At 42.7% G+C, this 14,324-nt stretch overlaps 1 protein-coding gene and 1 pseudogene across 2 annotated transcripts in view; one reads left to right on the forward strand and one right to left on the reverse strand.

Moving 5' to 3' along the window:
* The window catches only part of SMARCAL1 (SWI/SNF related, matrix associated, actin dependent regulator of chromatin, subfamily a like 1), a 58,417-nt gene that overhangs the window by 24,479 nt on the left and 19,614 nt on the right, over nt 1-14,324 (forward strand). For both annotated transcript variants that reach the window (XM_053597481.1, XM_053597482.1), the window contains 3 exons: nt 1,119-1,184; nt 9,047-9,187; nt 10,333-10,551. In XM_053597481.1, the coding sequence (XP_053453456.1) occupies nt 1,119-1,184; nt 9,047-9,187; nt 10,333-10,551 (426 nt within the window). The remainder of the gene's footprint in view (nt 1-1,118; nt 1,185-9,046; nt 9,188-10,332; nt 10,552-14,324) is intronic.
* Nucleotides 7,019-7,118, reverse strand: LOC128591082 (uncharacterized; annotated as a pseudogene).

A 14,324-nucleotide genomic window follows, 5' to 3' on the forward strand; every position in this document is an offset into this window, starting at 1 on the left:
AGGCTTTCATTTCAGGCTATTCTGTGTGCTTTGTTCCAGTGCTGGTATATTTTTCAGTGGTTGAAAGGATCTGTTCCCTTCCATATGTAACACATTTTTCTGCACTGCCAAGAGGGCACATCATTAGATAAGTGTATGAATGTGACACCCAACTTACTGAGACTGGTACAGTCTGGACATTTAGGGGAATTACCCCACATTCCCCTCTATTGTGTTCTCAAGGCCTTTTTTGTTCATCATATCTGAAGGTGAACAGGGGATTTCTTCCAGATCAGCTTCAGGGACAGAGTTGGGATCTTAGGTTGGCACATGCCGTGAGTGCTTCCTAAGTGGCAAGACTGTCCTAAGGACTGATGTGTGTTAGCCCATTTAAGACCCACAGCAGCCCAGTACATTGGGAACTATCATACCCATTTGACAAGTGGAGAAACTGGCACTGTAGAGGGGTCAAGTAGTTGCTCGGAGTCACATAGCAAGGAATTTGAATGTGTACCAACCTAAAAATTTCCCCAAAGTACTAATAATGTATTAGTTACTCATTTGACTTTAGAAAATGTGATAAATTTTGTGTTTGCTTGTGCACAGATTCAGGCTGTAAGCAATCAGACTCTGTTCTAAATATAATTGTCCCTTGGGAATGAGAATCATCACATCATTATCTTCCCATTTCTCAGATTCCCTCAGACTTTTCCCATTTCAGTGGCATGTTACTAACACAGTCTGATCAGTTGTCCGTGTGTCTGATGTCCTGCCCACACTACAAGCCGCTGGGTCCCCAGGCTTCACACGAGTGCGGAGCCTAGCACAGGTCTTCAGCACACTTTACTCTAGTGCCACACAGGTGCACAGGGTTTCAAACATCGCAACGAACACCCTTCAGTGGTTTGTTCCTCCAAGCAGCCTCTGAGGTGGGAAGTTGTCCCCAGAGAGAGAAAGCAACGTGCCCCGAGTGTAGTAGAGAAGCTGCCACCAGAGTCCTGGGTCCTTACCTATGCCCACGAAAGTACTAAGGGGGCATCTACATTGCTCGCACCATGCCAGGGTCAGGCTAAAGGTGGGGTCTATTTCTGGCACTCAGGAGTGGGCCTTTCTCACCTACATGGCTGTTTTGTTTTCAGGATGAATCTCACTTTCTCAAAAATAGTAAGACTGCCCGCTGCCGAGCAGCTCTGCCCCTGCTAAAGGTAAGTACTGCTGAGAACAGACCCAAGCCTGAGTCCACTCAGCACTGAGTTCTCACAGAATTTTACTCAGGACTGTGAGGATCTTAGAGCAAGGGCTGCAGGTCCTGGCCTATGGGCCATGAACGTGATTTAGCTTACAACATCTCTCCTGAGTGCTTTGGTGCCAATTTCATTTCTCTTCCTAACATCCTGCTAAGGGACTAGTAGTCAGTACTGTTGTCTTTGTCTCTCAAAGATGAAGACCCGTTGAGAGTCACAAGTTGGGTTGGAACTGGACTCCAGAATCCTCTTTAGGCTTTTTACCTGGACAAGGAGTCTTTAGCACCTTGTCCACTAAAGAACTTAGAAGAAGGCTTGGTGCCTGTAGCACAGTGGTTATGGTGCCAGCCACATACACCCAGGCTGGGGGGCTTCGAACCCAGCCCAGGCCAGCTAAACAACAATGACAACTGCAACAACAAAAAAAATAGCCAGGTGTTGTGGCGCCTGTAGTCCCAGCTACTTTGGAGGCTGAGGCAAGAGAATCTCTTAAGCCCAAGAGTTTGAGGTTGCTGTGAGCTGTGACACCACGGTACTCTACTGAGGGTGACATAGTGAAACTCTGTCTCAAAAAACAAAAGAGCTTAGAAGAAACTGCATGTTGTCTAAGTGACTTGTAGTGGTAAAGCTACTGAGGTCCTGGAAACAAAGGGAACTGACCTAGACAAACTTAGAACTGGGCTACAGCTGAACTTAGGAGAGCCGGATCTCCTAAGCCTGTTTGGTTAACAGGTGGGCCAGCCATCTGCATTCCTCTCCTGATAGGTCTGAACTTGTCCCTAAGTGCTTTGGCTGGTATGAGCCTGGCTTCAGGGCAGGTGTCGGTCTATCTAAATGTGCTCTGACATGCGACATAGGCTCCGTGTTTTGTCAGGCTCTCTTCTGTGTCTGTGTTCAAAGTCCTGGTCCCCTGCCCCTGACAGAAGGTAGGCCCCCAGATTTCTTCCTGTTTCTTTGGAGTGAGTTTTTTCCTAATATTGAGGGAGAAGAAGGAAAAGTACAATTAGAAAAGTAGCCTTTTCTCTCATAACAAGTTAGAAATCTCACAGATGACTTTGGAGAGACCCATTTTGGTTTGTTTAGACAGAACGAACAGAAATCTGTGTTTATCCTGTCCTGTGTTTAAAGCAGCCTTTGTCTATACCAGCATTTTAAAACTGCAGTTTTTATTACTTAAAAGCTTGAACTCTTACTAAACAAGGGAAAATAAATATGCTAAATGTTGGTGAAGCTTAAAATTTGAAAATTAATTTTACCAACTCCCCACCAAACACAGGAAAGTAGCTATTCATTTCAAGTTTTTGAGTTTTTTTTTTTTTTAGGAATAATGGATAATATACATCTTTCAAAGCAGAGTTATGTCATATGCTCTAAACCTACAAATAAAAGTCCTTTACTTAAATATCTTGATCCTTTGCTAATATCTGCTATCAATATTTATATATCAATAGCCATTTATGAACACACTTAAATGAAATGTTTTTTCCTAGGGTGGCAACCTTTCTTTTGGGAGGCTTTAATATGTTTTCCTTAGAAAAATGTTAATAGGCTTTGGTATTGTGGTTCTGATATTATAGCCATAACTAAAATTAAATCTGTACCCCGATTATTTAGACAAAAGAAATTGCACAATAGATAGATGGTATCATTAAAGTTATAATATGGAAGTTTTGTTTTTTTTTTTTTTTGTAGAGACAGAGTCTCACTTTATGGCCCTCGGTAGAGTGCCGTGGCCTCACACAGCTCACAGCAACCTCCAACTCCTGGGCTTAAGCGATTCTCTTGCCTCAGCCTCCCCAGCAGCTGGACTACAGGCGCCCGCCACAATGCCCAGCTATTTTTCGGTTGCAGTTTGGCCGGGGCCGGGTTTGAACCCGCCACCCTCGGTATATGGGGCCGGCGCCTTACCGACTGAGCCACAGGCGCCACCCAATATGGAAGTTTCTTAGTAACCGTCTTTTTAATGCAGCTGTTGCCTGATTGGGCAAGTCACACCGCATATTGGTTTCTGAAATATACACTTCTGAGTGGGACCTTTGGAAGTAGCTGGTACATCTATAACATGTTAGGTATATTTCAAAATGATGTTTAAAATAAAATTTTAAAATGCTAATACATATTACTCTGCATTTGCTATAGAACTTGGATGAGTTAATATTTTAAAATAGGACCTATGAACGTGGCCTGCCATTTACAGAGGTATATTGAAGCCACTATCTTCTGCAGCTTTGGCTTCACGTAGTGCTGGACTTGACAGGACTGGGGTGAAGGTGTGGAAGATGGGGTGTTCTGTGCTGTTCTCCTGACCAAACCTTGCATTTTTTTCTGTTACATTTTCATCTAGATCAGTTTCTCACCCTTGGCCTCTACCCACTAGATGCCAGTGGGACTTTCTTTCCCCACAGTTGTGACAAGCAAAATTATCTCCAGATGTTGCCAAATATTCTCTTGGGGCAAATAAATTAAATCTCACTCAGCTCTTACTCCCCCTTCCCCATTGAGAACCACTGGTCTAAATACTCTAAGGAAATACATCTAAATGGTTTTGGATTAAGAAGATAATTGGGAGAAAATAAAGATGTCTTTGAAAAGCCACATAGGGGCTTAATTTAATACCACTTTATCGTTCCTTTAATGTGTACATCTCTTAGAACTGTATTCTGATGATATCACAAGATATTTTCAGCAAATGTGCTTAATGAGGTAATTAGATTATATTGTGCAATCTGCGAGATGGCAGGGCCAGATCACATCCAGAAAAATGTGGGTTTTGTAAATGGCAACAGCAGTGAGCTTATAGAAGACATATTAGATTCTAAGAAGCTGGTGTCATCCTTCCCTGGAAAAGGGAGCATCTTTCTTTTCCCACAGCACTATCTTCCTGGGGTACTAATCCTTGACAAGATGGTTCTATTTTAATATGCAAATGTATGAAAGTAGGCAAGATGGAAAGCAATACAGAACAAAGTTAAAATCACCTCTAATCCCTCCAATGGGGAAAAAAACTGTTAGCAGTTTGGTTATTTTTCCAACATGGCAATTTCAGGGCAAGAGCATCCTTTTCAATGGCTATGGATCACTCCATTATATAGACACATCTGTAATTTATCCCTTAGTATCAGACACTTGGTTCTTTCCCTTTTTTGCTATTGTAGTTCTGTACGTGAACATCATCCATATGTATGTACCTTGCAGACTTACCCTCGTAGGACAAATTCCTACAATCAGAATCGTTGGGTTGGTTCTCATCTAACCTTTGGGCAGAGTCCTCTAGAGCTCAGCCTGGCGGCCATAACAACCTACCTCCCACCTAGTCTGATCTCTTCTTTATCTCCATGACTGAGACCTTGAGGACTATTGGCACTCCTTTGAACAGTGAGATCTGTGCTTGGGTTTTTTTGTTAAGATGCATTTTGTTTGCATTGATTTTTTTATTGTTAAAACAGTATTAACAGTATTAACAAGACTAAATTTTTTTGAAGGGAAAGGGCCCCCAAGCATCTCACCACCTTTTCCAGTAAACAGCTCTTTCTCTTTTTCTGTGAGTACAGTACTTTTTATACCTCTATTGAGCTACATGAGATATTGGCTTAAATGTGTGAGTTTTTTTCAAAGTGATTTAAATAGATGACAAATGCTAATGACATCAAAGGATGGACAGTAAAAAAATATGTGTTTCTCTGCATCCCCAGTCCCTTGGTCACTCTCCCCAAAGGCAGCTAGCTATAGTTACCACATTTTCAGGTTTTCTTCAATTAAATAGCCTATGCCTTTGTGACTACAAATACGTGTGTGTTTCCTTTCTCCCTCCGGGGAGAGTTCTGCCATCACTGTTTTACATTTATTTTTTCCCTTAATGTCTTGCAGATCATTCCACATCATTCCAAATGACTCCACCTCATTCTTGCACCTAGTATTCTATTGTATAAATCTGTTCCCTTTTGATACCTGTGTACCCATATCACAGCCATTGCATAACAACACCGCAGTGACCATCTTCTCATAAGATACAGCGTGGGGAGTAGAAGAAAACCCAGTCCCTGTGAGTCTGAGAAATGACTTTTTGCCCCTCAGTCTAGGGGAGAGTGCTGTCAGCTAGTGGGTTCTGTTTCCTCCCCGGGGTGATGAGGCTGTGGAAGTCCCCCGTGCTCCAGCCCTTCTCATTCATTTCCTCAGTTTCATTATAGAATCAGGCTTAAAAAGGAAATTATTAGAGTATTACAATAAAATAGACTCTTTTCCAGAGTGAAGAAAATCTCCTTGGTGTTTAGTTTTAGCATGTGTACCACGTTATTAATAACAAATGCCCAAATGTTTTGCATGCCTCGAAGTTCAGAATGGTATAACTTTAACAAGCTACGATAATTATACCATTTGATGTATTCTCATTAAAACATTTTGGTGTTTTTGAACCAACACACCTGTAGTCACATTCTTCCTTCTGAATCTTCTTCCCCAAGAACTGGCATCAGAGTGTCATTGATATCAGAGCAGTGATACTTGCTGAGCTCCAAAGCACTCTGGTTATCATGGAGATCAGTTTATTAAGGCCATTACTGTTCACATTCGTAACTGAAACTTTGTTTATTTTTGGAACACAAGCTAGAACCTAGAAAGGAACTTTTTTTATTAAATAATCTGCTCTAACCAGAGACCCAGGAAGGCCATGTATTAGTTAACACCACGGAGTAGGTGCCTCTGCCCACATGTAGGGCGGCCTGTGGTGGTAGTAGCCATAATGACGCTGCTTTTCTGGGTTTGGTCTAGTTGTTCATGGTGGGCACTGCTCAGAAGCAAAGTGACGACTACAACCTCAGTCCTCCTCCCAGACTCGTGACTGGATTTCTCCTGAATATTGAGCCTTTCCTCTAGATTTAAATCTAGGCGTTGACTCTTGCTTTGGGGGTAGTGGCTGTGATCCTGCCTTTATTCTTGATCTGTGTACTTTTGGTCACTTGCCCCCAAACTGTGCTTACCACCGTCATTATTTTTTAAGATTCTCTAATGACTTCTGAAATTAAAACATAGCTTCTTTGATAACTACAGGGAGGGAGGAAAAATCCTCAATTCAGTGTCCCTGCCCCATCAGAGGTGATGGGTCTTGAGACACTTGGGCGGTGTGACTTGCCTTTGTCTTTGATGTTACTTGCTTTCTCTGTGTCCTGTCTCTAAGTTGAATATGTGGTATTGTATAAATTTTATTTACAGTACCATTAGTAGTAATTCTAAGTATAAGAATGGGGAAAGATTTCTTGTTTTTTTCTAGTCTGGGGTTTTATTGAAATATGTTACAGCCAGTAAGAATATGTCAATAAAGCAAGTGATTAGCTAAGTTGGGAGGAAAAGGATAACAGTGGGAAATGATGGAATTGCTGGATTGTTTATTGTATGAACTTAAAAAAACTTCAACTTTCTTTACAGTAGAACATTGTCTTGGCTCATATTTAAAAACTGTATCTAGGTATCTACTTTGAATTCCTACATTGAATTCTCCTTGGCAAATTATACCAACTCGTCTGCTGTCAAGCTGTTCTGCTGGGCTTTCCCACCCCAACCCTTGAGGAGCTAAGCATGTCTTTGAAGGTCATCTGTCCCCAACAGTGTCTACGCATATAAATCACATTATCTTTTCAACCCCAAATTATTTTTTTACATTGTTCCATTCTAGGTTTCTTAGGTGCTTAGGTTTTCAATATTTTTTTAGGCAATTTTTCAAACATACAGTACAGTTGAAAGAATTATACAGTGATCAGCCATATACCCACCACATACATTTCATAATTTATTTCTTCTTCACGTGTAGGGAACTTGTTCATAGGGAGGCACAAGTTCTGTGCCCCTCGTCACAATGACCCCGGTTCCTGTTGGGTATGTTACGGGGCTGCTTTCTTTCCTTAGCTAGGAGAGTTAGCTGTAAAGTGTAAATTTGCTGCTAATTTATGTAGTTTTATGCAGTAATGTTTTCCTAGATTGGAAGTTGTCAGAAGTGGAGGATGACATATCAATCTTTTGCAGCTGGGCACAGATTAAAGCCCCTACGGATTACGGTGATGGCAGGGCAAATGTTCTGGGGCTAAGGAGGAAGCAGGCCAAATCATTCCATTACCGATGACATGCCCGTTCTGGGTTCTTTTCAAAGCTGGCCTTTTTCTTATTCCATCGTGCTGCCTCTGCTTTTTGACATGCACAGACATCCATTTGCAGCACTTCCATCACTCTCTAGTCTGCGGATCGAATGGAGAACTATCCAGTACTAACTGTCTCCTGTGACTGTCTGACTGAGACCCTGGAGTTCATTTCCAACACCTGATCTGTGACCTGTTTTTGCAGAGGCTCCATCCGCAGGCCAGCACAGCAACATGGGGAATGGGTTTGGAATGATGGAGAGATTTTTCTCTTATTGTTAAAACTTTTCATTTTCCCTCTTTCATTGAAATGGTCTTAAGCCAAGGCAAGAGACGGTACAAATGTCATTAGAGAAACTCATTGTTATTTTAATGAGTCTGCATTAAACCGTGCAGGAAATTAGAAGGCCTAGGTAATTGAACTGTGGAAAATTATAGCTGGAGAAATTCATAGCTCTCCCGTCATAATGGAATTAGATATTGGCAGATGCTGAGAGGGCAAAAAGTGCATTTTGAGAGTTGTATATGTTGTATATTTATAAAGAATTATTTTTCCTCCCAGTGTTGCACCTTTATTTATTTATTTTATGAGGCAGCCTATCCATTTGAAAACCTAATTTCCTCCCGTAGGTGATTTATTGTATATGATTGCTTTATATTGCAATCATGGCTGGATTGCTGAAAAGAATTTCACCTCTGGTAATGTCTGGTGATTCCATGTTCCAGTATAGTTGGAACTGTCTCCGTTTTTATTCTTACCCTCTTTCCATCTTAATAATAAGTAACAGAATATTTGGGTCTGATCTCCTTGGGCAGATTGGTGTCAGAGTAGTAAGGAACCTGGCGTTTGTCCTTTGAATTGGCCGACTATTTATTTCCATCTTACCCACTGCTTAGCAGGTGGCTGTAGACCTGGGATGAGTTTAAGGAAAGTTTACCCAGATCACCTTTTGAAGTCCTTATTGACTGCCAAACAAGCCCAAGCCCAAGCCAGGGATTGCTGGACTGGAAGCGTTTTGGAGCTGAGTTAATGAAGGCCTTATTTGTCCTTTAAAGAAGATCAGATAGAGGCATATGCATGGGCAATCTCTGATACTTCCTCCCAGGAATTGGAAAGGCCTGGTCCTATCCAATAATAACATCTAGTAAGTTCAACTTAGATGTCAGAATTCCATTCTGGAGGAAATTCAGGCCTATTACTCTCTTCCCCACTTCCTGTCCAGGGCCGGATTCCTTGGTTTTATTCCTTGTCCCCTAGAACACTTACTAGCTTCCTTTTGAGTTCTTTTCAGCAGTGAACATTTATCAATTACTTTGTGCCAGGCACCATGCTATAGAAATAAAGGTGAATACAGCCCCATCCTTGATCTCAAGCAGCTTGTAGTCTAGTGAAGGAGAGAGAAAAGATAGAATTCGGTGTGGTGTGTTAAGTACTGGGATGGAGCTCAGCAGAGGGGACTGTGAGGGTGGCCAGGAAGGACTTAAAGGAAAGGACATGGCATCTGTTTGTGTTGGTGCCGCTGTTGGGTTCTCATGACACATGTGGTCTTTTTTCTCTGGAGATAACCAGCTCCTTCCTTATGGAAGCATTTTGAATATCCCTCCTCCTGATGGTGTGTGTGTGTGTGTGTGTGTCAGAAACCCAGGAACGAACCTTCCTCCTTGTATTTAGAACACGTCTGGCTGTTTGTCCTCCAGGTTGCCAAGAGGGTGATCCTACTGTCAGGCACACCAGCCATGTCTCGGCCCGCGGAGCTCTACACACAGATCATTGCAGTCAAGCCAACTTTCTTCCCTCAGTTTCATACCTTTGGACTTCGCTATTGTGCTGCCAAGAAGGTATTTATTCTCCCTTCCCTCCCTGGCCCACCAATCCCTCACCCTGGTCTGGACACTCACTTTTCTCCTCCTGTCTGGTCATGGTGTAATCAGAAGGGTGCTGGCCAGGTCACACTGAGCTCATTTGTGACCCCATAGCCATCTGAAGGCATTTACTGAGAACTTCCAATTGATTTCCAAAGAAAAAATCATTTTTGATCATTTATTTCTCCACCTTTGACCATCTCTTCCTATTTTCAGTTTATCAGAAGCTAATGGGACACCTGCCCTGTCTCACAATTATGACAGGCTCTCTGGCCCTCCGAAAGAATAAGCTCAGCCCCTACCCACTGGGAGCTCACTGGTCAGGGGATAAAAGAGGAAGACAGATAAGCCTCTGAAAAACAAGGTAGCAGACACATCAGCTCCCTGATTTTCTACAAGACTCTAGAACTTAGTCCTGTTTCCAGTGAGATTATTGATAAAGGACAGGGTTTTTAATTGGTAACATCCTTTGTAGCTGTGTGACGGGGAGTAGACATTTGAGCTCACTGCTTCCCATGAGCTGCTAGATGAGGACTTTGTTTATGAAGGACTTCCCAGGTGCTCAGCCAGCCTGGCAGAGCCTGCGTTGTGGGCCCCTCCTGCCAACCCCAGCCGCCATCAGCAACACTGCCCCGGTCCTCACTGCATTGCTTGTGTTGGTGTCATCCCTACTGAGCAACACCAGCTTTTAAATCCCTGTAAATCTCATCCAATAAAGATGTTACTGACCTTATTTATCAAATTGTGCAGTGGCCTTGTTAGGATAAGCCTTAGGGAAGATTTATTTCTGTATTCAATGTATAAGACTCGTCTGGCAAGCTGAGATTTTTGTTTAATAAAATGGACATGCAGTCACTTGACATTTTGCATTTGCTACTGGAAAGCTGAGTGCCGTGGAGATATGTGCTTTTGTTCACCACATTCCTGACTTTCTTTCACCACCCCCCTTCCTTAGTACTTCTCATTTTTCTAATTTAGGGTTTATTTGTCTCTGTAAAGTCACCTGATGTTCTCTGAGCTAGGCCAGAGGTGGTTGTAAAGGGAGAAACCTGCCTGGAGCCCTCTGCCTTGGGGACTTGGCCCTGTGAGGGTCTTTTGGGTCTGTGTTTGGTTCTGTGCAGATGCCTTGGGGATGGGATTACTCAGGTTCCTCCAACCTGGGGGAGCTGAAGTTGCTGCTGGAGGAAGCGGTCATGCTGCGGCGCCTCAAGTCTGACGTCCTTTCCCAGCTGCCTGCCAAGCAACGTAAGATGGTGGTGGTGGCCCCGGGACGGATCAATGCCAGGGCCAGAGCTGCCCTGGATGCCGCAGCCAAGGAAATGACCACCAAGGACAAAACCGTGAGTGCGGGGCTGGAGATGGGAGTTTGGAAGCAGCATGTTGAAGCAGTCCTTCCCAGCTTGCCCTTTCCTGCTTCCCTAGGCAAAGATAGCCAGCGTGTCTTATTCCTCAGCCTGCCTACCTAACCTGTTGTGAAAATCTCATAGTAATTTGCAGCTTAATACTTGTGTAGATTGCTGTGAACGGATGGTTCCTAAAGATAAAACACGGAGCAACAGCAGGATGGTGATATTTATTGGAATCTGAGCAACAGCAGGATGGTGATATTTATTGGAATCTCAGAGAAAGCTGAAATTATGTTTCGGTGTTTTGAGAATGCTGCAATCTAGTAACAAGTGTTCAAAAATTAGTCCTGCTTACACCTGATACATATGTTAACCCTCTAACCACATCATATCATTTGTGTTAGTTAGAATAATGAGTGAACACATGTAACAAGCATTTCTAAACCATCTTCACCTTTTAAATCCTATTCCAGCCATTTATAGTTGGCGGGAAGTTGGTGTTCTCCTTTTCCAGAGAGAGAAATGGAAGCTATGGGAGAGCTGAGGCTAGACCCAAGCCTCTTGCTCCATATTTTAGTGCGTGTTCCACTGCAGTGGTTTTCTTTTTTTTTTTTTTTAGTAGAGACAGAGTCTCACTGTACCGCCCTCGGGTAGAGTGCCGTGGCGTCACACGGCTCACAGCAACCTCTAACTCTTGGGCTTACGCGATTCTCTTGCCTCAGCCTCCCGAGCAGCTGGGACTACAGGCGCCCACCACAACGCCCGGCTATTTTTTTGTTGCAGTTTGGCCGGGGCTGGGCTTGAACCCACCACCCTCGGCATATGGGGCCGGCGCCCTACTCACTGAGCCACAGGCGCCGCCCTGCAGTGGTTTTCTTTCTTTTCAAAACACTTCCATTTCAGTCCTTTCTTTAGTCATACTGTGCTAAGTGCCATAAAGTAATCTGAAACAGCTCCATTTCTGTCCTCTTGAGATAAAACCTTGTAATTTTCATTGTCAGGAAAATAGCAGTCATTGTTGATATTTTTTGACATTATCATAAAGCATTATCTGGGCTTGAATAGTACGCTGTATGAAGAAACTTAAGATAAAGATGAGATCTCAGCCTCCTGAGAGATACAGAATAAATAAGAATGACAAGAGGCAGAATACGTGATGTTTTTAATGTTATTTTACCACGTGATGAGAACAATTAGCTGATAACTTTTAAGAAATGGGTAAGGAGCCAGGCGTAGTGGCTCACACCTGTAGTCCCAGCTACTCAGGAGGCTGAGGGAGGAGGATCCCTTGAACCCAGGAGTTCGAGGTTGCTGTGAGCTAGACTGCTGTCATGGCACTCTAGCCTGGGCAACAGAGTGATACTCTGTCCCCCTCCCAAAAGAGAAGAAGAAGAGGAAGAAGAAATGGGTAGGAAAGAGAATGTACTGGTATATTGCCAAGGTGTTTTTAATTTATGCTGTGTTGAAATGATCTAAAGGAAATGAGTGAGCAGGCATAATCTCTTTGCTGTTGAGTTTTCAAACAAAGTTCAACAATGTTAATGTGGGTGTATAGATCAGCTACACATCAGATTATATGTCAGTGGACCCAAGAGCAGAACCAGGGAGGTTTGTCACTAAAACCAATTTTGGTCTTGTTCTGATTTTTAGAGATTAAAATTAAGTGACTTTTGTCTACTAGTGAACTCTACTGAGCAAAACCAATGAATAAGTACAGCAAATATTAATGGAAAAAATTCATGCAATATTTCTAGATGAAAGATTTGAATATTTATGAATAGTTATGTTTTTTGTTAGGAAAGTTGTACCCTGTGTGGTTGAGATGGAAGTTAAGTCCATCAGTATTTTGTGGAATGCTCCAGAGACGATATGGCCTGTACCTGGTCTATCTTCTAAATCAGTTTGAGAATAGCCAATGAAGACAACTGAAAATGCAATTAGAGGTTTGGTGCCCGTAGCTTAGTGAGTAGGGCGCCGGCCACATACACCAAAGTTGCTGGGTTGGAGCCCGGCCCAGGCCTGCTAAACAACGACAACTGCAACCAAAAAGTAGCCGGGCGTTGTGGCTGGTGCCTGTAGTCCCAGCTACTCGGGAGAGAATCGCTTAAACCCAAGAGTTGGAGGTTGCTGTGTGCTGTGACACTATAGCACTCTGCAGAGGGTGACATAGTGAGACTCCGGGAAAAAAAAAAAAAAAAGAAAGAAACAAAACACAATTAGTGGGCATTTGAATTGAGGAAGAAAGTCACACTGACTTTATGTGTTTCTTGTGGCCAAAGAGAGAAACAGGAGATAATGGCAACAGGAGAATTTTGCACTTAATGCAGCAAAGTCTGAAAACCTTTTTTGTTTCTGTCTCACTTTGTCACCCTTGGTAGAGTGCCGTGCCATCACAGTTCACAGCAACCTCAAATTCTTGGACTCAAGTGATTCTCTTACTTCAGCCTCCCTCCCAAGTAGCTGGGACTACAGGCGCCCACCACAACACCTGGCTATTTTTAGAGATGGAGTCTCAATCTTGCTCAGGCTGGTCTCGAACCTGTGAGCTCAGGCAATTCACCTGCCTTGGCCTCCCAGAGTGCTAGTGAAAACATTTTTTAAATTAAAAATATTTTTGATAGCGGGAGTTGTGGGAGGCACCAATATTCCCTGCTACTTGGGACACTGAGACAGGAAGATCTCTTGAACCCTGGAGTTTGAGCTTGCTGTGAGCAAAGATGATGCCACAGCACTTGATCCAGGGTGATGGAATGAGACTGTCTCAAAAAATAAAATAAAATAAAAATAAAAGTTAAAAAAATTAAAACAGTTTTGAAACTTCTCCCGACCAAGTTAGGTAAACAACTCTTTTCAAAGATGATTTCACATGCAATCTGAAAATTTGATTTCTTAGTTTGTGGGTGATGATATGAAATTGACTAGAATGAGTTGTGGAAATTAGGAATGTTGATTGTTTATAACTTTAGGTAGCTATACAAATCCCTTAAATTCTTTGGGATATTTTAATTTTTTTTCAATCTAGAAAACAGAGCCACAATTAACTCCCTGTTAGTGCCAGAAAAGTGCATAAAGATAATGCACTGTTATGTGATTATCATCTTTGCTTCATAAACACCCCAGAGTCATAACTCGACTTTGTGGATTATAACACTGAAGCCTAAATTTCAGTGTAATTCCTCAAAAAACTGGGAGCTCTTCCTTTTTTTTGTTGAGATAGAGTTTCACTTTGTTGCCTTCAAAGGTGTGCCGTGGCATCACACCTCACAGCAACCTCAAACTCTTGGGCTCAAGTGATCCTCTTGCCTCAGCCTACTGAGTAGCTGAGACTATAAGCACCCGCCACAATGCCTGGCTATTTTCAAAGATGGGTCTCACTCTAGCTCAGGCTGGGCTCAAACCCATGAACTCAGGCGATCCGCCTGCCTCAGCCTCCCAGAGTACTGGTATTACAGGCGTGAGCCACGGAGTCCAGCTGGGAGCCTTTCTTCGTCCAGTACTTGACAGTTGCTATCTGCTTCAGGAAAGGTAAGCGTTTATCTCTAAAAGATAGAAATTGAGTTGGTACAGATTACCTTCAAGGTGGCACTAAAGCCAGGTACTAAGTTCTTTTATATAGTAAGTCCTTGAGAACTTGATGCCCTTTTTGTGTTTTAATGTAAATTCATTTTTGTAATGGAAAATCCAAGTAGAAAACAAATGTGTGTGCTTTGGGTTTTGGACCCTCACAGCCTTTCTACTCTTTTTTTTTTTTGGCCAGGGCTGGGTAT

Source organism: Nycticebus coucang, chromosome 7 (assembly GCF_027406575.1).
Source record: "Nycticebus coucang isolate mNycCou1 chromosome 7, mNycCou1.pri, whole genome shotgun sequence".
NCBI classification, from domain to species: domain Eukaryota; kingdom Metazoa; phylum Chordata; class Mammalia; order Primates; family Lorisidae; genus Nycticebus; species Nycticebus coucang.